This window comes from Nerophis lumbriciformis, linkage group LG25 (assembly GCF_033978685.3).
Source record: "Nerophis lumbriciformis linkage group LG25, RoL_Nlum_v2.1, whole genome shotgun sequence".
Lineage (NCBI taxonomy): Eukaryota > Metazoa > Chordata > Actinopteri > Syngnathiformes > Syngnathidae > Nerophis > Nerophis lumbriciformis.
This window is the reverse complement of record NC_084572.2, coordinates 24,061,247-24,082,131: the sequence shown is the minus strand read 5'-3', so window position 1 is coordinate 24,082,131 and position 20,885 is coordinate 24,061,247. Positions and strand designations below refer to the sequence as shown.

General features: G+C 37.9%; 2 protein-coding genes and 1 long non-coding RNA gene across 3 annotated transcripts in view; 2 read left to right on the top strand and 1 right to left on the bottom strand.

The window, feature by feature from the left end:
• gucy1a1 (guanylate cyclase 1 soluble subunit alpha 1) overlaps positions 1-7,795 on the top strand; it is a 43,291-nt gene extending 35,496 nt beyond the window's left edge. The window contains exons 7-8 of the mRNA XM_061983995.1: positions 3,158-3,312; positions 3,507-7,795. Of these exons, the coding sequence (XP_061839979.1) occupies positions 3,158-3,312; positions 3,507-3,627 (276 nt within the window). The 3' untranslated portion in view covers positions 3,628-7,795. The remainder of the gene's footprint in view (positions 1-3,157; positions 3,313-3,506) is intronic.
• Positions 1-20,885, bottom strand: part of LOC133621716 (uncharacterized) — a 62,156-nt gene that overhangs the window by 12,937 nt on the left and 28,334 nt on the right. The window lies entirely within an intron of this gene.
• The window catches only part of gucy1b1 (guanylate cyclase 1 soluble subunit beta 1), a 40,237-nt gene continuing 31,848 nt past the window's right edge, over positions 12,497-20,885 (top strand). Inside the window, exons 1-2 of the mRNA XM_061983996.1 lie at positions 12,497-12,623; positions 12,883-12,956. Coding sequence (XP_061839980.1) covers positions 12,621-12,623; positions 12,883-12,956 — 77 coding nt within the window. The 5' untranslated portion in view covers positions 12,497-12,620. The remainder of the gene's footprint in view (positions 12,624-12,882; positions 12,957-20,885) is intronic.

Below are 20,885 nucleotides of genomic sequence, written 5' to 3'. Positions count from 1 at the left end.
ACCGGAGGGTGTGTTCTAACTATCGTGGGATCACACTCCTCAGCCTTCCCGGTAAGGTCTATTCAGGTGTACTGGAGAGGAGGCTACGCCGGATAGTCGAACCTCGGATTCAGGAGGAACAGTGTGGTTTTCGTCCTGGTCGTGGAACTGTGGACCAGCTCTATACTCTCGGCAGGGTCCTTGAGGGTGCATGGGAGTTTGCCCAACCAGTCTACATGTGCTTTGTGGACTTGGAGAAGGCATTCGACCGTGTCCCTCGGGAAGTCCTGTGGGGAGTGCTCAGAGAGTATGGGGTTTCGGACTGTCTGATTGTGGCGGTCCGCTCCCTGTATGATCAGTGTCAGAGCTTGGTTCGCATTGCCGGCAGTAAGTCGGACACGTTTCCGGTGAGGGTTGGACTCCGCCAAGGCTGCCCTTTGTCACCGATTCTGTTCATAACTTTTATGGACAGAATTTCTAGGCGCAGTCAAGGCGTTGAGGGGATCCGGTTTGGTGGCTGCAGGATTAGGTCTCTGCTTTTTGCAGATGATTTGGTCCTGATGGCTTCATCTGGCCAGGATCTTCAGCTCTCACTGGATCGGTTCGCAGCTGAGTGTGAAGCGACTGGGATGAGAATCAGCACCTCCAAGTCCGAGTCCATGGTTCTCGCCCGGAAAAGGGTGGAGTGCCATCTCCGGGTTGGGGAGGAGATCTTGCCCCAAGTGGAGGAGTTCAAGTACCTCGGAGTCTTGTTCACGAGTGAGGGAAGAGTGGATCGTGAGATCGACAGGCGGATCGGTGCGGCGTCTTCAGTAATGCGGACGCTGTATCGATCCGTTGTGGTGAAGAAGGAGCTGAGCCGGAAGGCAAAGCTCTCAATTTACCGGTCGATCTACGTTCCCATCCTCACCTATGGTCAAGAGCTTTGGGTTATGACCGAAAGGACAAGATCACGGGTACAAGCGGCCGAAATGAGTTTCCTCCGCCGGGTGGCGGGGCTCTCCCTTAGAGATAGGGTGAGAAGCTCTGTCATCCGGGGGGAGCTCAAAGTAAAGCCGCTGCTCCTCCGCATCGAGAGGAGCCAGATGAGGTGGTTCGGGCATCTGGTCAGGATGCCACCCGAGCGCCTCCCTAAGGAGGTGTTTAGGGCATGTCCGACCGGTAGGAGGCCACGAGGAAGACCCAGGACACGTTGGGAAGACTATGTCTCCCGGCTGGCCTGGGAACGCCTCGGGATCCCCCGGGAGGAGCTGGACGAAGTGGCTGGGGAGAGGGAAGTCTGGGCTTCCCTGCTTAGGCTGCTGCCCCCGCGACCCGACCTCGGATAAGCGGAAGAAGATGGATGGATGGATGGATGGACATAAATATCAATGAAGTTCATATGAATTGATGATATGGTGTGATTCACATATATTCCTGAATATGTAATAGACCAGGGGTTCTTAACCTTTTTGACCTCGGGGCCCGCGGTCCACTCAAATATCAACACTGAATTAGTAATCTTACTCTTGAGTTTAATCATATTCAATAATTATATCCAACCTACTTACAGGTTTACAACTTTGTCAGATGATATGAAACCATGTGTTAATCACAAATATTATTATTTATGTAACACTTAAACATTAGACTTAGGTCAGGCTGATTAGAAAAATAAGTATAACCCCTGCATAAAAAGGAACTCATAATTAACGGACGAAAAATACATTTACATACAATCACTAAATATCTCACTAAAATATATAAACTACTGGTAAATGAATAATGAATATGTTTCTTAACTAAACTGTCGATAAAACTTAAGTGCAAATGAAAATACAGCTTCACCACTTTAGTCATAATTTTTGCACTTAAGAAACCTCTCTATGACTTTAGCTCCACACTTCTTCTGTTTTAAATTGTCATTACTGCCACAAGTGGTGGAAAAGTGTATTACAACTGAGTACCCCTGAGAAACAGATATTTTTAGCGGCCCTCTGGTTAAGACACACTGTAGTAGATTGTATATTATGTCTCATTTGTCAATAGGGTTCAAGATATTAATCAGAAATCTTCTTTCTTGTACTTTGTAAACACTACAAGTTTGAACAATTTCTTAAATTAGATCATATTAGTACATTGTTTGACTTCTTTGCCTAATCCATTCCATAATTGAATTCCACATACTGATATGCTAACGGTTTTAAGTGTTGTACGTGCATACAAATGTCTAAGGTTATATTTTTTTGTTGTTGAGAAGAATTGTTGTACATTCTTGGGTAGCCGGTTACAGTTTGTTATGTTAGAATTAGGGGTGTGGGAAAAAATCGATTCGAATTCGAATCGCGATTCTCACGTTGTGCGATTCAGAATCGATTCTCATTTTTTTTTAAATCGATTTTTTTTTTAATTTATTTTTTTTTTTTAATTAATAGAATCAACAAAACAATACACAGCAATACCATAACAATGCAATCCAATTCCAAAACCAAACCCGACCCAGCAACACTCAGAACTGCAATAAACAGAGTAATTGAGAGGAGACACAAACACGACACAGAACAAACCAAAAAGTAGTGAAACAAAAATTAATATTATCAACAACAGTATCAATATTAGTTACAATTTCAACATAGCAGTGATTAAAAATCCCTCATTGACATTATCATTAGACATTTATAAAAATAAATAAATAAAGAACAATAGTGTCACAGAGGCTTCCACTTGCATCGCATCTCATAAGCTAGACAACACATTTTGCCAATATTTTCACAAAGATAAAATAAGTCATATTTTTGGTTCATTTAATAGTTAAAACAAATTTACATTATTGCAATCAGTTGATAAAACATTGTCCTTTACAATTATAAAAGCTTTTTACAAAAATCTACTACTCTGCTTGCATGTCAGCAGACTGGGGTAGATCCTGCTGAAATCCTATGTATTGAATGAATAGAGAATCCTTTTGAATCGGAAAAAAATCGTTTTTGAATCGAGAATCGTGTTGAATCGAAAAAAAAAAAAGATTTCGAATCAAATCGTGAACCCAAGAATCGATATTGAATCGAATCATGGGACACCCAAAGATTCACAGCCCTAGTTAGAATGTTCTCTATAACCAATGTGATTTATTATCCTAACTGACCTTTTTCATCAAAGATGTTAAGTAACAGAAAAATACCTTGAAATTATTTTGCAGATGCGTATCGGCCTCCACACTGGGTCAGTACTGGCCGGTGTAGTCGGGGTAAAGATGCCACGTTATTGCCTTTTCGGAAATAACGTCACATTGGCCAACAAGTTCGAATCCTGCAGCCAACCTCGGAAAATCAACATCAGCCCGACGACGCACAGGTGATTATTACAACGTCACATTTCACTGTTCTGTCCCCGAGCTTTTGTTTCCGAGTCTGCAGAAGGGAACAAAAACATGTTCTGGACAGGAAGCTGAAAGTTCGAAGGAGTGCTGTGTTTCTTCGGATGTCGAATCATTTGCCACATTGCATGAGCGCTTGATTCATGCTTTATTTGTGTACTCCTTGTCCCAGATTGCTGAGGGACCGTCCAGAGTTTGTCTTTATTCCCAGGAGCAGGCAGGAGCTTCCGGCCAACTTCCCAGAGGACATCCCTGGAGTTTGTTACTTTTTAGAGGCTTCCTTCAAAACCTAACAACTGACTCGGATATGATGTCCAGCTGCTGCAAAGCTCACGACTATTGGATATGAACTCTTAACCAATCTCGTCTATTTTGGAGTTGTTCAGACAGTGACGCTAAGATGTTGCTAAGTGTCCATCGCTCCAGCGGTCATTTGAAAAGTACAGTTATGTTGCATCACAGATAACTGGGAAGTCGGATATTTTACTTAAAAATGAGCATTGGGATGTTTGCAAAGCAAAGTTACTGAAAGACAGTAGTAGTCTCTTTCCAACATCAACTTCCTGCTTCAGAGTCATAACAGTAGAGCTAGCATTTATTTTTCTGTGCCTTTCACACAGAACCCAATGAAGAGGGATATTGTTGTACAGTATTAGTTTGATTAACAACATCAAACTATTGGTGTCACGCAAATAGCAATAATTGCTGTCAACACAACAGGATGGGAGAAGTCTGCAGTGAGTCCCGTTATAACAGCGTTCACAATTTACACAGGCTCTGTTACTACCTCAGAATGTTGGTGGAAATACAATTGTCTGATTCAAAAACAAAGCAAATAGTAGCTTGATCATCTTGGTCGTCAGCCATGTTTTACTTGTTTTCGTGTGAATGGCACATTGGACCTTGTAAGCTGCAAGTGGGATATTTCTGACTTCCCAGCAGTCTCCGATGCAGCATTAATACCAGTCTGAGAAAGATAGCACTGAAGCGAGCGTTAAACACATTTTGTTTAAATCCTATTTTTTTTATTGATAATTCATTAAAAAAACACTGATTTACCCGTTTATGCGGACATTTCACATGTCTGCCGTTTCTAGTTTTACTTATCTTTTGTCCTTTTATTCATAACATACATATTTTATATATTAAGACAGTAAAAAAAAAGCAGATCAAAAGTATTGTTAGTACCAGCCCTTGTTTCTGACAGTGTATACTAGAGTCATGTCAAGATCTGAATTTAGAGATGGGATCTGTAATTTCTCGGTGTCTGCGGTACTGCGTGTCATAGACTGTGCCTTCGGACTTCAACTCTGTCAGGCTCGTTTGGTGTGTTTTTCAATCAATCAATCAATCAATCAATCAATCAATCAATCAATCAAGGTTTATTTGTATAGCACCTTACAACATCACAATGGTGCACAAAGTGCTTTACAGGACAAATGAGTTAAAATCAAGTAAAACCACGCAAATTAAAACAGTAGAAAACCCCCCCCAAAACATTTAATTTTTCATTTAATCACTTTGTGTTTTGAAGTAATGTTTGTATTTTGTCAAATTTTAACACTGTCTTAGCACTGGTCTTCAAGTGATAGAAAATAATAGACGCTATTAACGTAATAAGATTACCCTACTGTTGTTTGGTCGGTCTTACTTTTTATTTATTTCAATCAAAGAAGTTCCTCTTTTTGGCACCAATTCCTCTTTGAGTTTTGTTGGTTTAGCTTCCATTATGCTTTCCGTGTCTGCTACAATGTTGACATCCATGCTCCTGCAGGCTCTCGCATAAGCTTCTTTCAAAATACATAAAAATGCTCCAAAGTAGCAGTGTTGCAGCGATTATCTGCAGCCCAGACTTTAAAATTACGATATAAACAAGATCACACGATAGACATTTTTATATCGTACTATGATATATATCGTAATATCGCACAGCACTACTACTTTTTACCCAATTAACTTTACTCAATCATTTATTGCTTTTATTAATCTCACAACCTTTTTCAAATGATATGACAATGTTGGCATAAAACAATGATATTGTGATTATAAGTGTGTCGTAAACAAGTTAACTTGTTACCGAAGACATATAGCTGAAGAAAGCTTAAAGTATAGAGACGTTTACATTGGGTCTGGGTTAGTTTTTTGCCTCATCCCCCACTTAAAGTGTGCACTACCGACCTAATAAGACCTGATAAGTCCGAAAGAGAAATAGATGATAAGTTATTATCTGCTCACAGATGCTCCCTGGCGGTTGTTTGAGCACACTGCAGCTCGTTCTGGATGGTCCCACTCCTTAATGCTTCGGTCACACGCAGGATTCTCACAGGAATGGGGCAAAGATACTACCTTACCTACCGTAGATGGGACGCTACAGTGCTAGCTTTTTCAGATTGTATTTATCTATAAAAACGTCAGTTTCCGATCAAACATACGTCTTGTGCTCATCTACATCTGTACAAACACTCCAAAATAAGTTATCAAATATTCTTAAGCCTCATTAAAGGGATTTTTGTTCTTCGGAAAATATCTTATAACTGTCCGAGTGCGGCTGGGATAGGCTCCAGTGCCCTCCGCGACCCCGAAAGGGACAAGCGGTAGAAAATGGATGGATGGATGTTTTGTTGTCATATTTGAATAAGTCAAATGCAATACGCAAATAAATAAATGTTGGTTTAAAGACATTAAATATGAACAACATACGAATGGTATGGCTTTATTGGGTTGATCCAATGTTATTATAGGAAATCAAATGAATTCTAGAAATGTGTTTTTCTGTAAATATTTGAACTATATTTCTTCCCTGGCTCTTTGCTTGCACATTGATGTCATTGGTAAAAGTAAAAAAATAAAAAATAGAATAAAAACACTGAATTTGCTCTGTGAATTAGTGATTTTGGAAAAGAACGTAAAACGTAGAATTTTTTTTTTTTTTTTAATTCAAGATTTTTTATCAAATATTCTACACCAATATTCACAGAGCAGATTTGGGTGCCTTATGGGAGCAGTATGGCACATTTAGTGTTAAAGGTTTTATCACGTTTGGCTTCCTTTTTACGAATGCAACCACCAATTATTCCAACAAAGTATAGATTTGAAATACTTTCCCCATAATGGAGCTTATACATTCCAATACCCCGGTTTCCTAGTAAAGTATTTTTACTGTTTTCACTGTACACATTTATACTCTATCTATTGCATTGTTTTCATAGCACAAACAACATATAACAAAATAATCCAATGAATGTCCTATCACCCATAATGATGTGCTTTAATTGTTACTGTAATGTAAACAAGAGTGCAATAAATAAACTGACTTATGTGACTGTGAGTCCAAAGCGTGTATTGAGAAAAAAAAAGCACCACAAATGCCAACAGGAGATTAAACATAACAGTAATGGTTTTGTTCAGGTGTGTCAAACTCCTTTTCTTGTGGGTCACGTTGCAATTATGACTGCCCTGTGAGGGCCGCGCATGCAAGAGTGAATAAATATGAATATAAATATATTATAGCCTTGTTACACAGTTTGTACAAGAAACTATTTTAGATGGATGGATACCTTGCTTTAATTGTTACAGGATCAGATAATATTAAAGTGAAAAACATGCAGTACATTTTTCTGTCAAAATTGATATATAAATACATGCATTTAGTCAAAAAGTGCTTTATTATTTACAGCCTTTTTTTGCAAATAAATCATGTGGCGGACCACATCAAATTAAGCGGCATATCAGTTAAAAAGGTGTGGTGGGCCACATAAACAATGCGGCATATCAACTGGGCCCTGTTTACACTGTATACCAAATCAGATTTTTTTGCAATCACGTAACACAGATGGGATTTTTTTCATGCTTCAAATCTGATCTTGTCGCATCAGATTCCGGCCACATTAGGATGTAGTCCGAGTCCGATTGGAATATGATCTTTACGAATGTGACTTCAGTCTAAACGCAATGCGACCTGCATGCAACCCGTACGTGACTTTTTCGTCAGGTTCATCACAATATCTGGTTTCAGTGAGCAAAGTTTTTTTTTCGACGGACAAATTTTTGGTTCATCGCTAGTCAATAGTGTGCAAATAATAGGCTATATGTCATTTATGAATATATATTTTAATTCCGAAGAAATAGCGATTGTTGAAGGACCATACTTCACGCCGTGGCGTATTTGCTTACATGTTACGTACATTGCGTAAGTTGCTTTTGTAAGTGAATTGAAAAAAACCTAATGTACATCCAAGCTGATGTCCGTGTTGCTCTACTTAACAGCTATAACAAAAGATTAGAACCTTCCCAAATATATTACACTATATATATTCCTTCATACATTAAATTACTTTCTTTTCACGTAAAAAACACTCATTTTCAAGGTCTGGCGACTTTTATTTTATTTTGTAGTCGTAGTAGCGACCTCCTTGTTCACTTCATCGAGCTGCGCATGCAAGTGATGTCGAGGCCACATTGGGGCCTGTGCACGTTTATACTGGAGAGTGATAAAGATCACATTTTACTTGCAGTCTAAACAATCAGTTAGAAAAAAATCAGATTTAGAAAAAATCCGATTTGGGCCAATTTGGCCTGCAGTGTAAACGTAGTCATAAAATGAAGCGGCCTGCCACATAAAATAATACGTCAGGGCCATATAAAATGACACACAAATGGTATGGGGCCACATAAAATTATGTGATGGGCCACTTTCAATCATGTTGCAAGGCCAGATTTGGCCCCCGGGCCTTGAGTTTGACACTGGTGGTTTAGATAAAGTTACATCAAAGTACATTACAAATGCACAATTAAAAATGTGTGAAAAGGAGTAGGCAAAACCAGAACATAATCTGTATTCTGGAAAAAAATATTTTTATTAAAGTGTTTATTTTCATATTTATTTAGTAAGATTATTATTATATTTTTCAAACCAAAACTGGTGCTCATAAGTAGAATATGACAAAATTTGCATTACAAAATACATACATTGGTTCATTAGGTTGATAGTTTGCTAAAAACAACAACAACAAACCATCATTATACTGTTCATAAATAGAATATAACTGAACATGCATGTTAAAGTAGATCAGGGATATTCAACTAAATAGTTTTTACCAAAAAGACACAGAAATGTTCCCTTCACTATGAGTCTTATTTTGTATATTCTGGAAAACCAGCGTCCTCTACAGAAAACATTTGATTTTGGTCTATGTGTTTTGTCAGCGTTACAGGAAGGCTATGCAGTTTTTAAGGACCTACTGCAAAAAAACAAAAAAAAAGAGGCACGATAGTGTTTCTAAGAATCTGCTGCAAAAATTTTAGTAAATCCTACAAGTTTTTTGGAACTGAACACATGGGCCATCAATTGAATAGCCCATATTATGAAAAAGAGAGGACCTAAACTAGAACCTTGAGGAACACCACTAGTATAACTAAAGACTTTGAACAAATGGCTACTGACTGAATCTGAAGTAAACAAGCTACAACAACACCTTAGTTACATGAATCATCTTAAAGAAAAAAGTTGTTTGCTGCCAAAAAGGAGAGGACTTGAAGAAGTGCCTTGAGGAACGCCTCAGTTATGTAAATCACAAGTTTAGAACCCAGTGTTCTATGTTTGCTAGCAAGTTTAAATTGTCAATGCAAGGATCTGCCAATGTGTTTACACTGGTCCAAGTTCTTTTATACAACAGGAGCACTCTAGTATTTTTAGGAATTTGCTGCAAAAATGTTTGTCTCCCAAGTTTTGAACTGAACTCAGGGGCCGGTATGGTGTCATTCCCAGGCCGGATTTGACCCCGGGCCACCAGTTGAATATTCCTCAAGTAAGTATATTGGTTCATTCAGTTGAATGGTTTACTATAATTATACTCATTCGCTTATGTCATGTCATGTTAGTTAAGTACATTTTGTGGGGATGTCAAATTATTATTTTTTTCAATTAGATTAATCACATTTTGGAATTTGTATTAATCCTAATTAATCACAGGTGATTAAGCACTTTCATAATTAAAATTTGCTTAAGAAAAGACTGCCATATTGTACACAAATGTAATTTCATTGTCAGAATGTCATCTAGGAACCTTTTACTTGAATGCACTTCATTTGTTTGCACAAAACTTAATTACAGTTTTATCTGAAGTCACTTCATATTCTCTATAATGATTGATGATAAATTGCACTTGAAATCTCATGTAAAAAATATAGCAAGAAACACGTCAATAATGAATAAAGCAAAACATGTTCTAGACCAAAAATCACTTCATATTCTCTACTGCTCGCTAGTGTTACCATATCTGAGGTATTGTGCAGAAATATGGGAAAATAACTACAAAAGTGCACTTCATTCATTAACGGTGTTACAAAAAAGACCAGTTAGAATAATACATAATATTGGATATAGAGAACATACAAACCCTTTATTTATTGAATCAAAAATACTGACATTCCATGACATAGTGAATTTGCAAACAGCTAAAATTATACACAAAGCAAACTATAACCTGCTACCCAAGAATATACAACAATTCTTCTCAAAAAAGAGGAGAATTATAATCTTAGAGAAAAATGTAATTTAAAACATGTGTATGCACGTACAACACTTAAAACCTTCAGTATATCAGTATGTGGAATTAAATTATGGAATGGATTAAGCAAAGCAATCAAACAATGTAATAATATGATCCACTTCAAGAAACTCCTCAAACTTAAAGTGTTTACAAAGTACAAAGAAGAAGAACCATGATAAACATTCTGAATTTATTTCATCCATCCATCCGTTCATTTTCAAAATAATCGTACTCATCTCACCATATGAAATGTAACTTACTTCACCGAGTATTATTCATTTATTTTTTATTGTGATTACTTATGGAGTATATTGTGAATAAATTGAGACCAGGAAGTGAAAAAAAGTTTTAGCAACTGTTATGTAAAAGAAAAGGGGTATGATTAAATAAACTCTGCTTCTTCCTACTCCTTTTCGAACATGTTGAAAAGAGAAACTGGAAATTGTGATGTATCGTGTTGTATGCATGCATGTTCAAAATAAACTCAAGCTTAAACTCATACTCTACTGCTCACTAGTGTTACCATATCTGAGTTATTGTACAGAAATATGGGGAAACAACTACAAATGTGCGCTTCATTCACTAACTGTGTTACAAAAAAGATCAATTAGAATAATACATAATGTTTGATATAGAGAACATACAAACCCTTTATTTGTTAAATCACAATTATTGAAATTCAACGATTTGGTGCATTTACAAACAGCTAAAATGATGTACAAAGCAAACTATAACCTGCTACCCAAGTATGTACAACAATTCTTCTCAACAAAAGAGGAGAAATAGCACCTTAGAGGAAAATCGAATTTAAAACAGTTGTATGCTCGTACAACACTTAAAACCTTTAGTACATCAGTATGTGGAATTAAAATATGGAACGGATTAACCAAAGAAATCAAACGAAGCACCAATATGATTCAATTTAAGAGACTGTTCAAACTACAAGTGTTCACAAAGTACACAGAACAAGAATTATGATGAACATCTTGAGCCCTTTTTTTCCCTTTTTTGTTTTATTGAGACAAAGATTATTAATGTATTTAATATGTGAATGCTTACTATGGTATATTATTTATTTGTTCACTGTTCTGTTACAGAGAACAAGGAAATTGGATACAATTGCTATGGTATGAAAAGGAGTAGGATTAAATAAGCTCAGCTTCTTCCTACTCCTTTTCGGACGTGCTGTAATGAAACAACTGGAATTGTGTGATGCATTGGCGTTGTTAGGCCTATTTTAGGGGGGCTCAAGCCCCCCTAAAATATTCTTAAGCCCCCCTAAATAATTTGGTGTTTTTTTGTTTTTTTTTACACATACATGCCGACATATTCATTATAAAGTGGCCCAAATATGAGTTTAAATAAATAATCATTAAACCTGTTATTATTCACTCAGTTTCCCCTCACTTCGTAGCGTAAGGTAGAGAGCCCCTTTAGTGCATCGGTATCCAATCCATTCCACTTGTTCATATAGAAAATGCCCACATCACTCAAATTCCAGTCCGCATTTTCTCTGCGACCTTGCTTGCGGTCCTGCAGGTGTACGAAGCACATTATCTTCCTTTACAATAAGTGAAGCTGCACAAAACCTTGTGTGTGCAATTGTAAATAATTTATTTTTTAAGTTTTGTGTTTCTTGTAGAATCTATATAAAGTAATATACATTAGCTTATTGTTAAAATAATGAAAAAAACATCATTAAACATATTTGTTTTATTGTATTGTTACATTAATAGCTGTTGTATTATTATAGGATGGTTTGTTAAACATTTCATAGGATTTTCAGAGGGAGGAAAAACCAAGACATTTAATATATAATGTAAAATGAATAAATACATAAAAATAAAAATAAAAATAATGGTTAAAAGCCATCGTCCCAGGGAGCATTTCATTTCGTCCCGTGCATTTAAAAAAAAATAAAAAAATAACAATGAATAATTTCTAAGTCTTTGTTAGCCGTTTGTGAAGTTTTGTGCTCGTGCGTAACGTTCGCTCGCATCCTGTGCATCTCCTGCAGGGGCTAAGCCCCCCCTGTCCTTAAAAGCTAGTGACGCCCCTGGTGTGATGCATTACATTGTGTCGTATGCGTGTTCGAAATAAACTAAAACTGAACTGAACTGAACTGAAAGTTCTTTCAGGCTGTATTTTGGAGTAAAATTTGCCAGCGAGCACACCAGTCTTAGTCTCCGGCCCACTCATGTTTGTACCATTGATCTGATCACTGACTGTATAACAGTTAAGGTAAAAGAGTAAATTGCATGTTTAAATTAATCTAAGTGTGTGTACATAATCAATGCAATGATTTTTTGTGATTAATAACATGAGTTAACTTGATCATTTTGACAACCCGTAATATTTTGTAAAAAATGCTGCGAAAAAACAGCATTTTTGCTACTTCGTATAGTGAAAATAACAACGGTTTTATGTATAATTATGAGACTGTAGTTTGCTGAAATGCTTTGAGAAACACCATATCCCAGCCACACTGCGGAGCTCAGTCAGGTCCATGAGCATCATTCCAAACAAAACGATGCTTCGTTCTCATTGGTCCTTGGCGTGTTACCCAATGAGCATTCTCGCAGCCTATTGGTCGAGCGTCTTGTCAATCACACACGGATGAAACGGGGAGGTATGGACGCAGTGGAGAACATCAGCATCTGTATCAAACGATGAAGGCTGTGCCCAAACGGACGTTTTATGCTTAAAAATAGAAGGAAAGAAGAGCTTCTGACACAATGGTACGTATATCTGGAGTGGGTTTAATGTTTTAACGCTGGCGAAACTAGCCGTTTAGCAGACGACGAAGCGAGGTTGTCCCCCCCCCCCCGTTTCCTGCATGGCTAGTGGCTTGTTATTACTCCACATATTAACAGGTGAACACAATCTGATGACATACCATTTTTTTTTATGTTTTAATGTGTGTAAAAACAAGCGCCTATCGCGAAGTTGAATTGATCATAGAAGGGATTCATGTGCTTGTTTCCTGTGTATTTACAGTATGGGTTTGTCAATCACGCCCTGGAACTGCTCGTTTTAAGGAACTACGGACCGGAAGTATGGGAAGATATCAAGTGAGTGTTTTATTTTTTAATTTGGTTACGTTCATGTCCGCATAATATTTGTCTGATAGCGCTGACATGACCAGTGGACGTTTGCTTTTAATGATTAACAGTCAAGCTCACTCCACTGGCTGACCAGGGAACAATATGATCCTTTTCCATCTTTGTCAAACACCTCACCAAGTCTTGGTCCACCTTGTTATTATTGCTATTAGAAATTGTCTGTTAAAGTCGACGTATTTTATGATCCGTTGCCCGGATCATGTTTTGTTCTGTTAGTTTTGACTACCTCAGTTCTGTTTTTTGCACCCCTGGGTTTGTTGTTTTGGTTGCCATGATGGCAGATTACTTTCACCTGCCTCGGACTAGTGTTCGGGATGCTCACCTGTTCCCGGGCACTAATCAAAGAGCTATTTCATCCATCCTCTGGCCTCACTCGGTCTGGTGGTTTTGTTTGCTCCCATGCAACAACGTTACGTTCCCGTTTACGCTCCTAGACCGTGTTTTGAATAGCATCTTTTGGCTAACTCTGTCTTATTTTCCGTGCCGTGGGCACCGCGCTATGGCTACGAATCTTTGGGTGTCCCACAATTCGATTCAATATCGATTCTTGGGGTCACGATTCGATTATACATCGATTTTTTCGATTCAACTCGATTCACGATTCAAAAACTATATTTTTCTGATTCAAAACGATTCTGTATGCATTCAATACATAGGATTTCAGCATGATCTACCCCAGTCTGCTGACATGCAAGCAGAGTAGTAGATTTTTGTAAAAGGATAGGATAGGATAGGATAGGATAGGATAGGTCTTTATTGTCATTGCACAAGTACACTAAAGGACACTATTTTATCAATTGATTTCAATAATGTAAACACAGAAATGTAAATCCAAGACAACAATATGTTGTCTGATTTATTCAATGAATAAATCAGACAAATGCAGCTGAGATAGGCTCCAGCACCCCCCGCGACCCCGAAAGGGACAAGCGGTAGAAAACGGATAGATGGATAACTCAGGCAACATATTGAAGCTAAGAGCTACTCTGCCAACTTTAGTCACAGCTTCCCCCACTTTTAGCTTTGTCTCTCTGTAAAGTGAAGGTACAACATTGTCTGTAAAAACCGAGCGTGATGGGATGTCATACAATGGCTCAATAGTTTTGATCATGAACCTGAAGCCTTCTATGGTCGCAGGTCTTTTGCAATGAAACAAGCGATGGATTAGGTTATCTTCTTTGCCCGTTCAGAACCGGGTGGTAATTTTGTAAACTGGTGAAGTGTGCGTTGATCAGCTGCCAGTGTTGTTAGTGGATGATCCTTTTCGTCTGATAACACTGCACCAAAAGCAGGCCTGGCCAATGATGTTTGATAGCGTTTTATAGAAATTCTTATTTTTACCTCTGCTCAGTGCTAATGCCACCATGTGATGTCACGTGAATGGTGGATTGTGCTCCCACATCACAGAATATCCACCAGTAGGTTTGGACATCACTGGCTCGATATTTTGTCAATTTTGTTTATTTTTTAACAGCTTCTTTTTGGAGACTTTCATAAAGATTTACTGTGTAAGTTTGTAAATACTCAATAATTTTGTGAAACACAACACGATTGACTCTAGTGGAAAAAAACGGGCGAAACTTTGGGGTCTATGGCACGAACTTTGCGCTGCGCTGTATGGGACCGGACTATATTGAACTGTGATAGTATGAAAAAACAACTTTTCGTACTTATTTGTACAGTGCCTGTTGTTGTATATTTGGGTTCTGCATAAGTCCCAAAAAATTTAAATCAAACGATGGAGACATTGCGGAGATATATATAAAACAGTCTTGCCTTGCTTCATACGCCCGCTAAACGTTTTTCCCAAGTGTGACGTTAGCGGATTATCCATATGTTATAAATTTACCCAAAGTGCTTTGCGCGAGTCCACCGTTGTAGTCTGCGCTGTCGTCTATAAATTCCTTCTTTTTTCGCCACCCTCTTGTTGTGGGGGAAGACTGCCTTGTACATGCACATGCATCCTCCTCTGTGGCTGTTTCTAATACAAAGTAGCGTATAGTTCGAACTAGGGTTGCACGATTTTGAGAAACAACCGAATTGCGATTTTTCTCTCCAAAATTGAGATTCCGATACAATTTGCGATTTTTGTATTTTATACATAAAAATACGAAAAAAATGACGAGTGATGGAGGACACGTTACTTTTAGACTGTTACTCAATATATTCTTGTCTCAAGGTGTCCACACATTAAAACAATATGCAATAATTTACTTAAAAAAATATTTGGCTCAGATCTTTTGTCTATACCAGAGGTCTCAAACTCAATTTACCTGGGGGCCGCAGAAGGCAGATTAACATAAATAAACAAATACATGTTATGGGTGTAATATATTTTAATTCCACTTGGCGTCACTGTCGTGTTTACCCGACTCACAGAGAACGTCCTGATGCACGGAAAACGTTGTTTCCGCAATGTGCGTCTTTTACGCTTTTCCTTTTTAGCAGCACAGTGGTCGGCGAGCAATGTTCCCTCTAATTTTTCATGTGTGAGCAAACGCAAAAACTCCCTGAGCATTCAGAGGAGCCCATGTGAGCAACATCACACTGTGGCTACACCAGCAGCACACCTGTCCCAAACCTGACTAAATAACAAGTTCAATCTCCATCCATCCATCCATTTTTTACCGCTTGTCCCTTTCGGGGTCGCGGGGGGTGCTGGAGCCTATCTCAGCTGCATTCGGGCGGAAGGCGGGCTACACCCTAGACAAGTCCCCAACTCATCGCAGGGCCAACACAGATAGACAGACAACATTCTCTTATTATTATAATCAAATGACAGCAGTCATTTCCATGAGATGATTTTCTAATATAAGTGTTTAGGCCCACTTACAATGACAATAACAAAAAATATTGTTTTTCATGAACTGTGTACTTGTATTGTTTGTCTGGGTGGAGGTCCTGCTTTGGAAATAATGTGTACCCCTTTCAAACATTGCATTTAGTTCCCATTAAAACATTCACATGTTGCACAATGAGATGTAAGCAAAGGATCTTGTGTACATTCCTGCAACTTCCTGTTTGTAAAAAATATATTTTTATTAGTATTTATTTAATATACTAACAGCATTTCATGATTAATATTTATAAATTAAGATTCATAATAAATGACACTAGAATAAGCACACATTTGATTGGTAAATCATAGTGTAACGACCTGGAATGACACTTTATGTGTGGTGTTGGAGTTGTCCGACTTTTTGTGTGGCTGTAAACGCATCACTGGCTTAGTGCCATATGTGCATGTGTTGGCGCAAGTGAGAAAGAGCAAGCGGCTTCTGTTGCTATAACAAAGTTGCTTTTGGTCTGGTTTGTACTGCAGAAAATGAACAGTTTTGCTAGATATAATTTTTTTTACTAATGTTTTGGTGATGTGTTTATGGCCGACAATAAAGAGTTTTGCTCAGTAAAGTGATCGATGGAATTCATGTCCTCAAAGCATCTCGACAGACGTTACAATATTTGAACAATGATGACGAAAACTGTTTTCTCTGTTGTGTCCGTGTGTCGAAAATTGTTATGCGCTTATTTTTTTATTTCATTTTGTGTGCGGCATAGATTTGCCGTGCGCAGAGGACGCTTGAGCAGTGCGCAATTGCACAGGCGCGCACCTTAGAGGGAACGTTGTCGGCGAGTAATAGCCTTGTAGTAGTCTTCTTTGTTTTTGCGCTCGATGTTCATGTCTTTCATGATGACATGAACACCATGGCATTTGTAGATGGTACAGCGAGCGCAAAAAGGCGACTGCTCCCGGAGTGTTATCCGCCATGCTATTCACTGGAAAAAGAAGCGTAAATGACACCATGCTGTTGTTGCTGTAAACATAGTAATAAAAGACACATTAAATCAAATACAAATATATGTAGTGTTCATCGTGTGAAACAATGCAAATAGCGCAATGCAAATAAATAAAGACTCACAAATAACAGTGTGACCCTATCATTGTCGACATTAGGTTACATGAAGTTCCTTACTTTTCTTTTATCCCGCCGCGTAAGCATCACTTTGATTTATTTTGTGGGTGCCACACGAAAAAAGCTATAAATGTCCTGCCTTGCTTTATGGCATATGTCCCATTTTTTGAAAAGACAGAAGTTGATGCCAAAGCCTGCGTGCCGACAGAAAACTAAAAGAAGAAAAAAAGAGCTCCTATGTGCAATTACTGCTATAATGGCAGAAGCTACAAATCAACCAAAGAAACAAAAAGTTTTGTCTGAGGAGACTAAAAAGAAAACGGGAGGCTACCCACATAAAAGGACAATCAAGGATCAACATTGCCCCGGCTTTCACTCGCTGGCGTGAGCTCAAAAACGGTATCAGACCGACATGCTCAAATGAAAATGATAATGCTAATCTTAGCCATCGGAAATGTGCTTGGTAGCAATAAATAGCCACCAGCTTCATAGTTTGCAGCCCCACACTGACACGACCAGTCACGCAACAAACTCAAAAGTACTGTTTAAAGAAAAACAATGCAATGACTTCTAACCGAAAATATAAAGTTTGAGTAAAATATGTAGGTTCCTATTGGGGGCGGTATAGCTCGGTTGGTAGAGTGGCCGTGCCAGCAACTTGAGGGTTCCAGGTTCGATCCCCGCTTCCGCCATCCTAGTCACTGCCGTTGTGTCCTTGGGCAAGACACTTTACCCACCTGCTGCCAGTGCCACCCACACTGGTTTAAATGTAACTTAGATATTGTGTTTCCCTATGTAAAGCGCTTTGAGTCACTAGAGAAAAAGCGCTATATAAATATAATTCACTTCACTTCACTTACTGTGGAAAAATCAGTAATACTGAATCATTGTGGTATTAGTGTCAGTTTGATGCTATATGCGCTAGTCCTCATGGGAAATGTGGTCTTACTTTTGGCAAAACACTACGGCTTTTGTCCACTGGTGCCGCCAAAATCAACCAAAACTGAAAGTTTTTAAGTGTGGCTTTAACTGAAGAAACAATCAATAAAAACTACACAGTGTTTTATAATGTAATGTAATCATAATAATAATAATAATAATGCAAGTAACCATTTAAAAGGATATTCATTTATTTATTGGTTATCCTAAATAAATAAACAAACAAAAAATTACAAATTTCAAATTTAACCTCAATAGATATTAAACATCTTAAACTGCATTTTTTTCCAAGTTGCAACAATGAGGTCGGACGTTGTCTTTTTGTTTATTGTCATCACGTGATCACGGCATTTTCATCCGTTTGTCCATGATTGGCTCATATCGCCCATCCAATTTTAAGTATTCCGACAACGGGACATTTGGTTTTGTAATCGTATTTTTTTCCTAATAATTTGTGTTACTTTGCGACACTACTCAATGGCGAGTCGCGAGGCTCTCTGTCTGAAAGTCTGTTGCCGGCGGCGGCGGCCCGCTCTCGTCTCTGCCCAGACAAAATTTGTGAATGACTGAAAAGAGGGTTCACTGTGTTCAGTTATTCTACTGTTAAATAAACTCGCTGAGGTGCTGAGAGCGATGCACAAAATAAGACGTCTTTCTTCTGTTTGAAGCGAGAGACAAAGACAAGGCTCAACAAATTTAATTGGCGAACATATCTGTCACTGAAATGTCATGACGGCGGAGGGAATAAAAACAAAACAAAACTCAGCCTCTTACGGTTATTTACCGCACCAATTAAAACCTTGATGTCGATTCGATTAATCGTGCAGTTCTAGTTCAAACTTATATCTGTCAGAAGATTCACTATGAAAGCACTAAAAACGACAACATGGATGACGGGCAGGAGACGCTATCGAAGTGGAACCACGTAGATAAAACAGCACATCGTAAAGAGACGGTTAGAAAGCGGTTTGAACATAATCCATGCAACATTTTCAGCAAAGAACCACGTTACATTTTATGTAACGTGGTTACTCAAGAAAAGTGTTTTAAATGTAGAAACACGATCATAAAAGGCCCCTTTTTAAGATGCCTAAGATGCGCTAACTTTCCAATGTCTTTAAAGCTCTTATGGCTTTTGGGACAGAATGACATAAACTACATACATACGTAGCATTGTGCACGCACTGATTTGTGTGTTGTTAATAATAGCAATTTTGCTACTAACGATAGCTGTCATTGTGTGTATATTTTATCATAACACCAACATGACTGCAAATTGTCCATTGCTTCTCTTGGACTGCTTTTGCGTATGTCCACGCTATGGCTGGACAATATGACTTAAAACTGTATCACGATAGAGGTGTTTTATATCGGTCGTTATCGACAGTTATGGATGTTTCTTACAACCTATGGAAAATAAGGAAAAGGAGAAAAATATATTGAATGTAAACATTTTTATCTAAAGTGTAACCTTTATCTGATTATAATCCCCTTAGCTATCAAGGAAATAAGGAGTGAAAACAATCATCCACCCATTCATTTTTTTTACAGCTTGTCCCTTTCATTTGTTATTCTTATTTGAGTATGGAAAATAATTTATGTTATGCAGTATACTTATTTAAATACTACTAGACCAAATTACTAATATTTTAAAGTAGCACATTTGTTTTATTTTGTAATTTATTTTACTTATACAGTCCCGCACTTTAGTTCCTACCTGTTGTTTCCTTATACCCGAATAGCGAACGGGCAAGAGTTGAAAAGCTAAGAGAGTCTATGGTCTATCCCAAATACTGCCATATCGTTGAGGTGACTTTTTCTGTTTTATCGACAATTTCTCCGCTCTATGCAGCACTCATTTTTAGTTTCTCTTCTCACTCCATCCAGAGAATCAACAGCGAGACAACAAGATTGCACAACTAAAACTTGATATGTGTGATGATACGTGATTGGCTGTTTGCATGTCTCTCCCATTGCTCACGGATAATTTTCTGTTGTGCTAAGTTACCAGAGCACAAGTGCCTTTGTTCATGCAACCAACCCTTCTTTGCAACTTCTGGTTCCTTCCGACCAAAAATATATATATCTATCAAATGTTTTATCGAACACATTTTTTTATTGATATCGATTAAATGTATATCGCTGGGTGTACGTGTTGACATGACAGGCTAAGTGACAAGCCGGAATGCCAAACAAACTCCTCAGACCGAGGTGTTTTTTTCCACTATATTAGTAATTGTGAAAAATAGACATTTTAAAAATATATATGTTCTGTTAATCCATTGGTGTTCTTATTGTATTTTTTGGTTTGAAAAATGTAACTGTGACCAAGTTGCAAACAGCTTCTTTATTGCACACATTAAAAGTGCAATTTCAATGTTGATGATGTGCATTTATTAGAACCGAATTAAGGTTATTGCAGGCAGAAAAACTGTTGTTTATTGAAACAATTTCCCCCTAAAATACGTATTGAGGCTACAAAATGTGTTTTATACGATTACTCAATTAATAGAACAAACTAATCAACAGATTACTCAAATACAAAAATAATCGGTAGCTGGAGCAGCTGTATTAGCTTAGATTTTACAGCATTCTCTTCAACAAAAGTGTGTGTGCAAAAGCATTTGTTGTCCACTGCAGATCTGTTAGATAAGAGTATAAAATATTGTCACGTCAGCAGAATGACTGTGCACAAAGCCCTTTACAAGTGTCTACAAAACAGCATTATATACCTTACATACAATGTGGGTTAGCAACTCTTTTTCTCTCTTGAGCTGACTATAGCTAGCAGGCAAGCATGACAGCCCCCAATAGCCCAAACGCTAATTCACAGCTCATATCAATACTCCAGTTGCTACATTATCATACAGAAGATTTATTATTGTCTATTCTCCAATGTCTCTGGCAAAAGTCACAAGCAAATGTGCAAGAAAGGATTAGTTTTTATATCAAATTTGGCTATGTCGATAACAGTGGCGTTACAACATTAACAAAGGCAGGCGGATTGATACAAATATCGACAGTA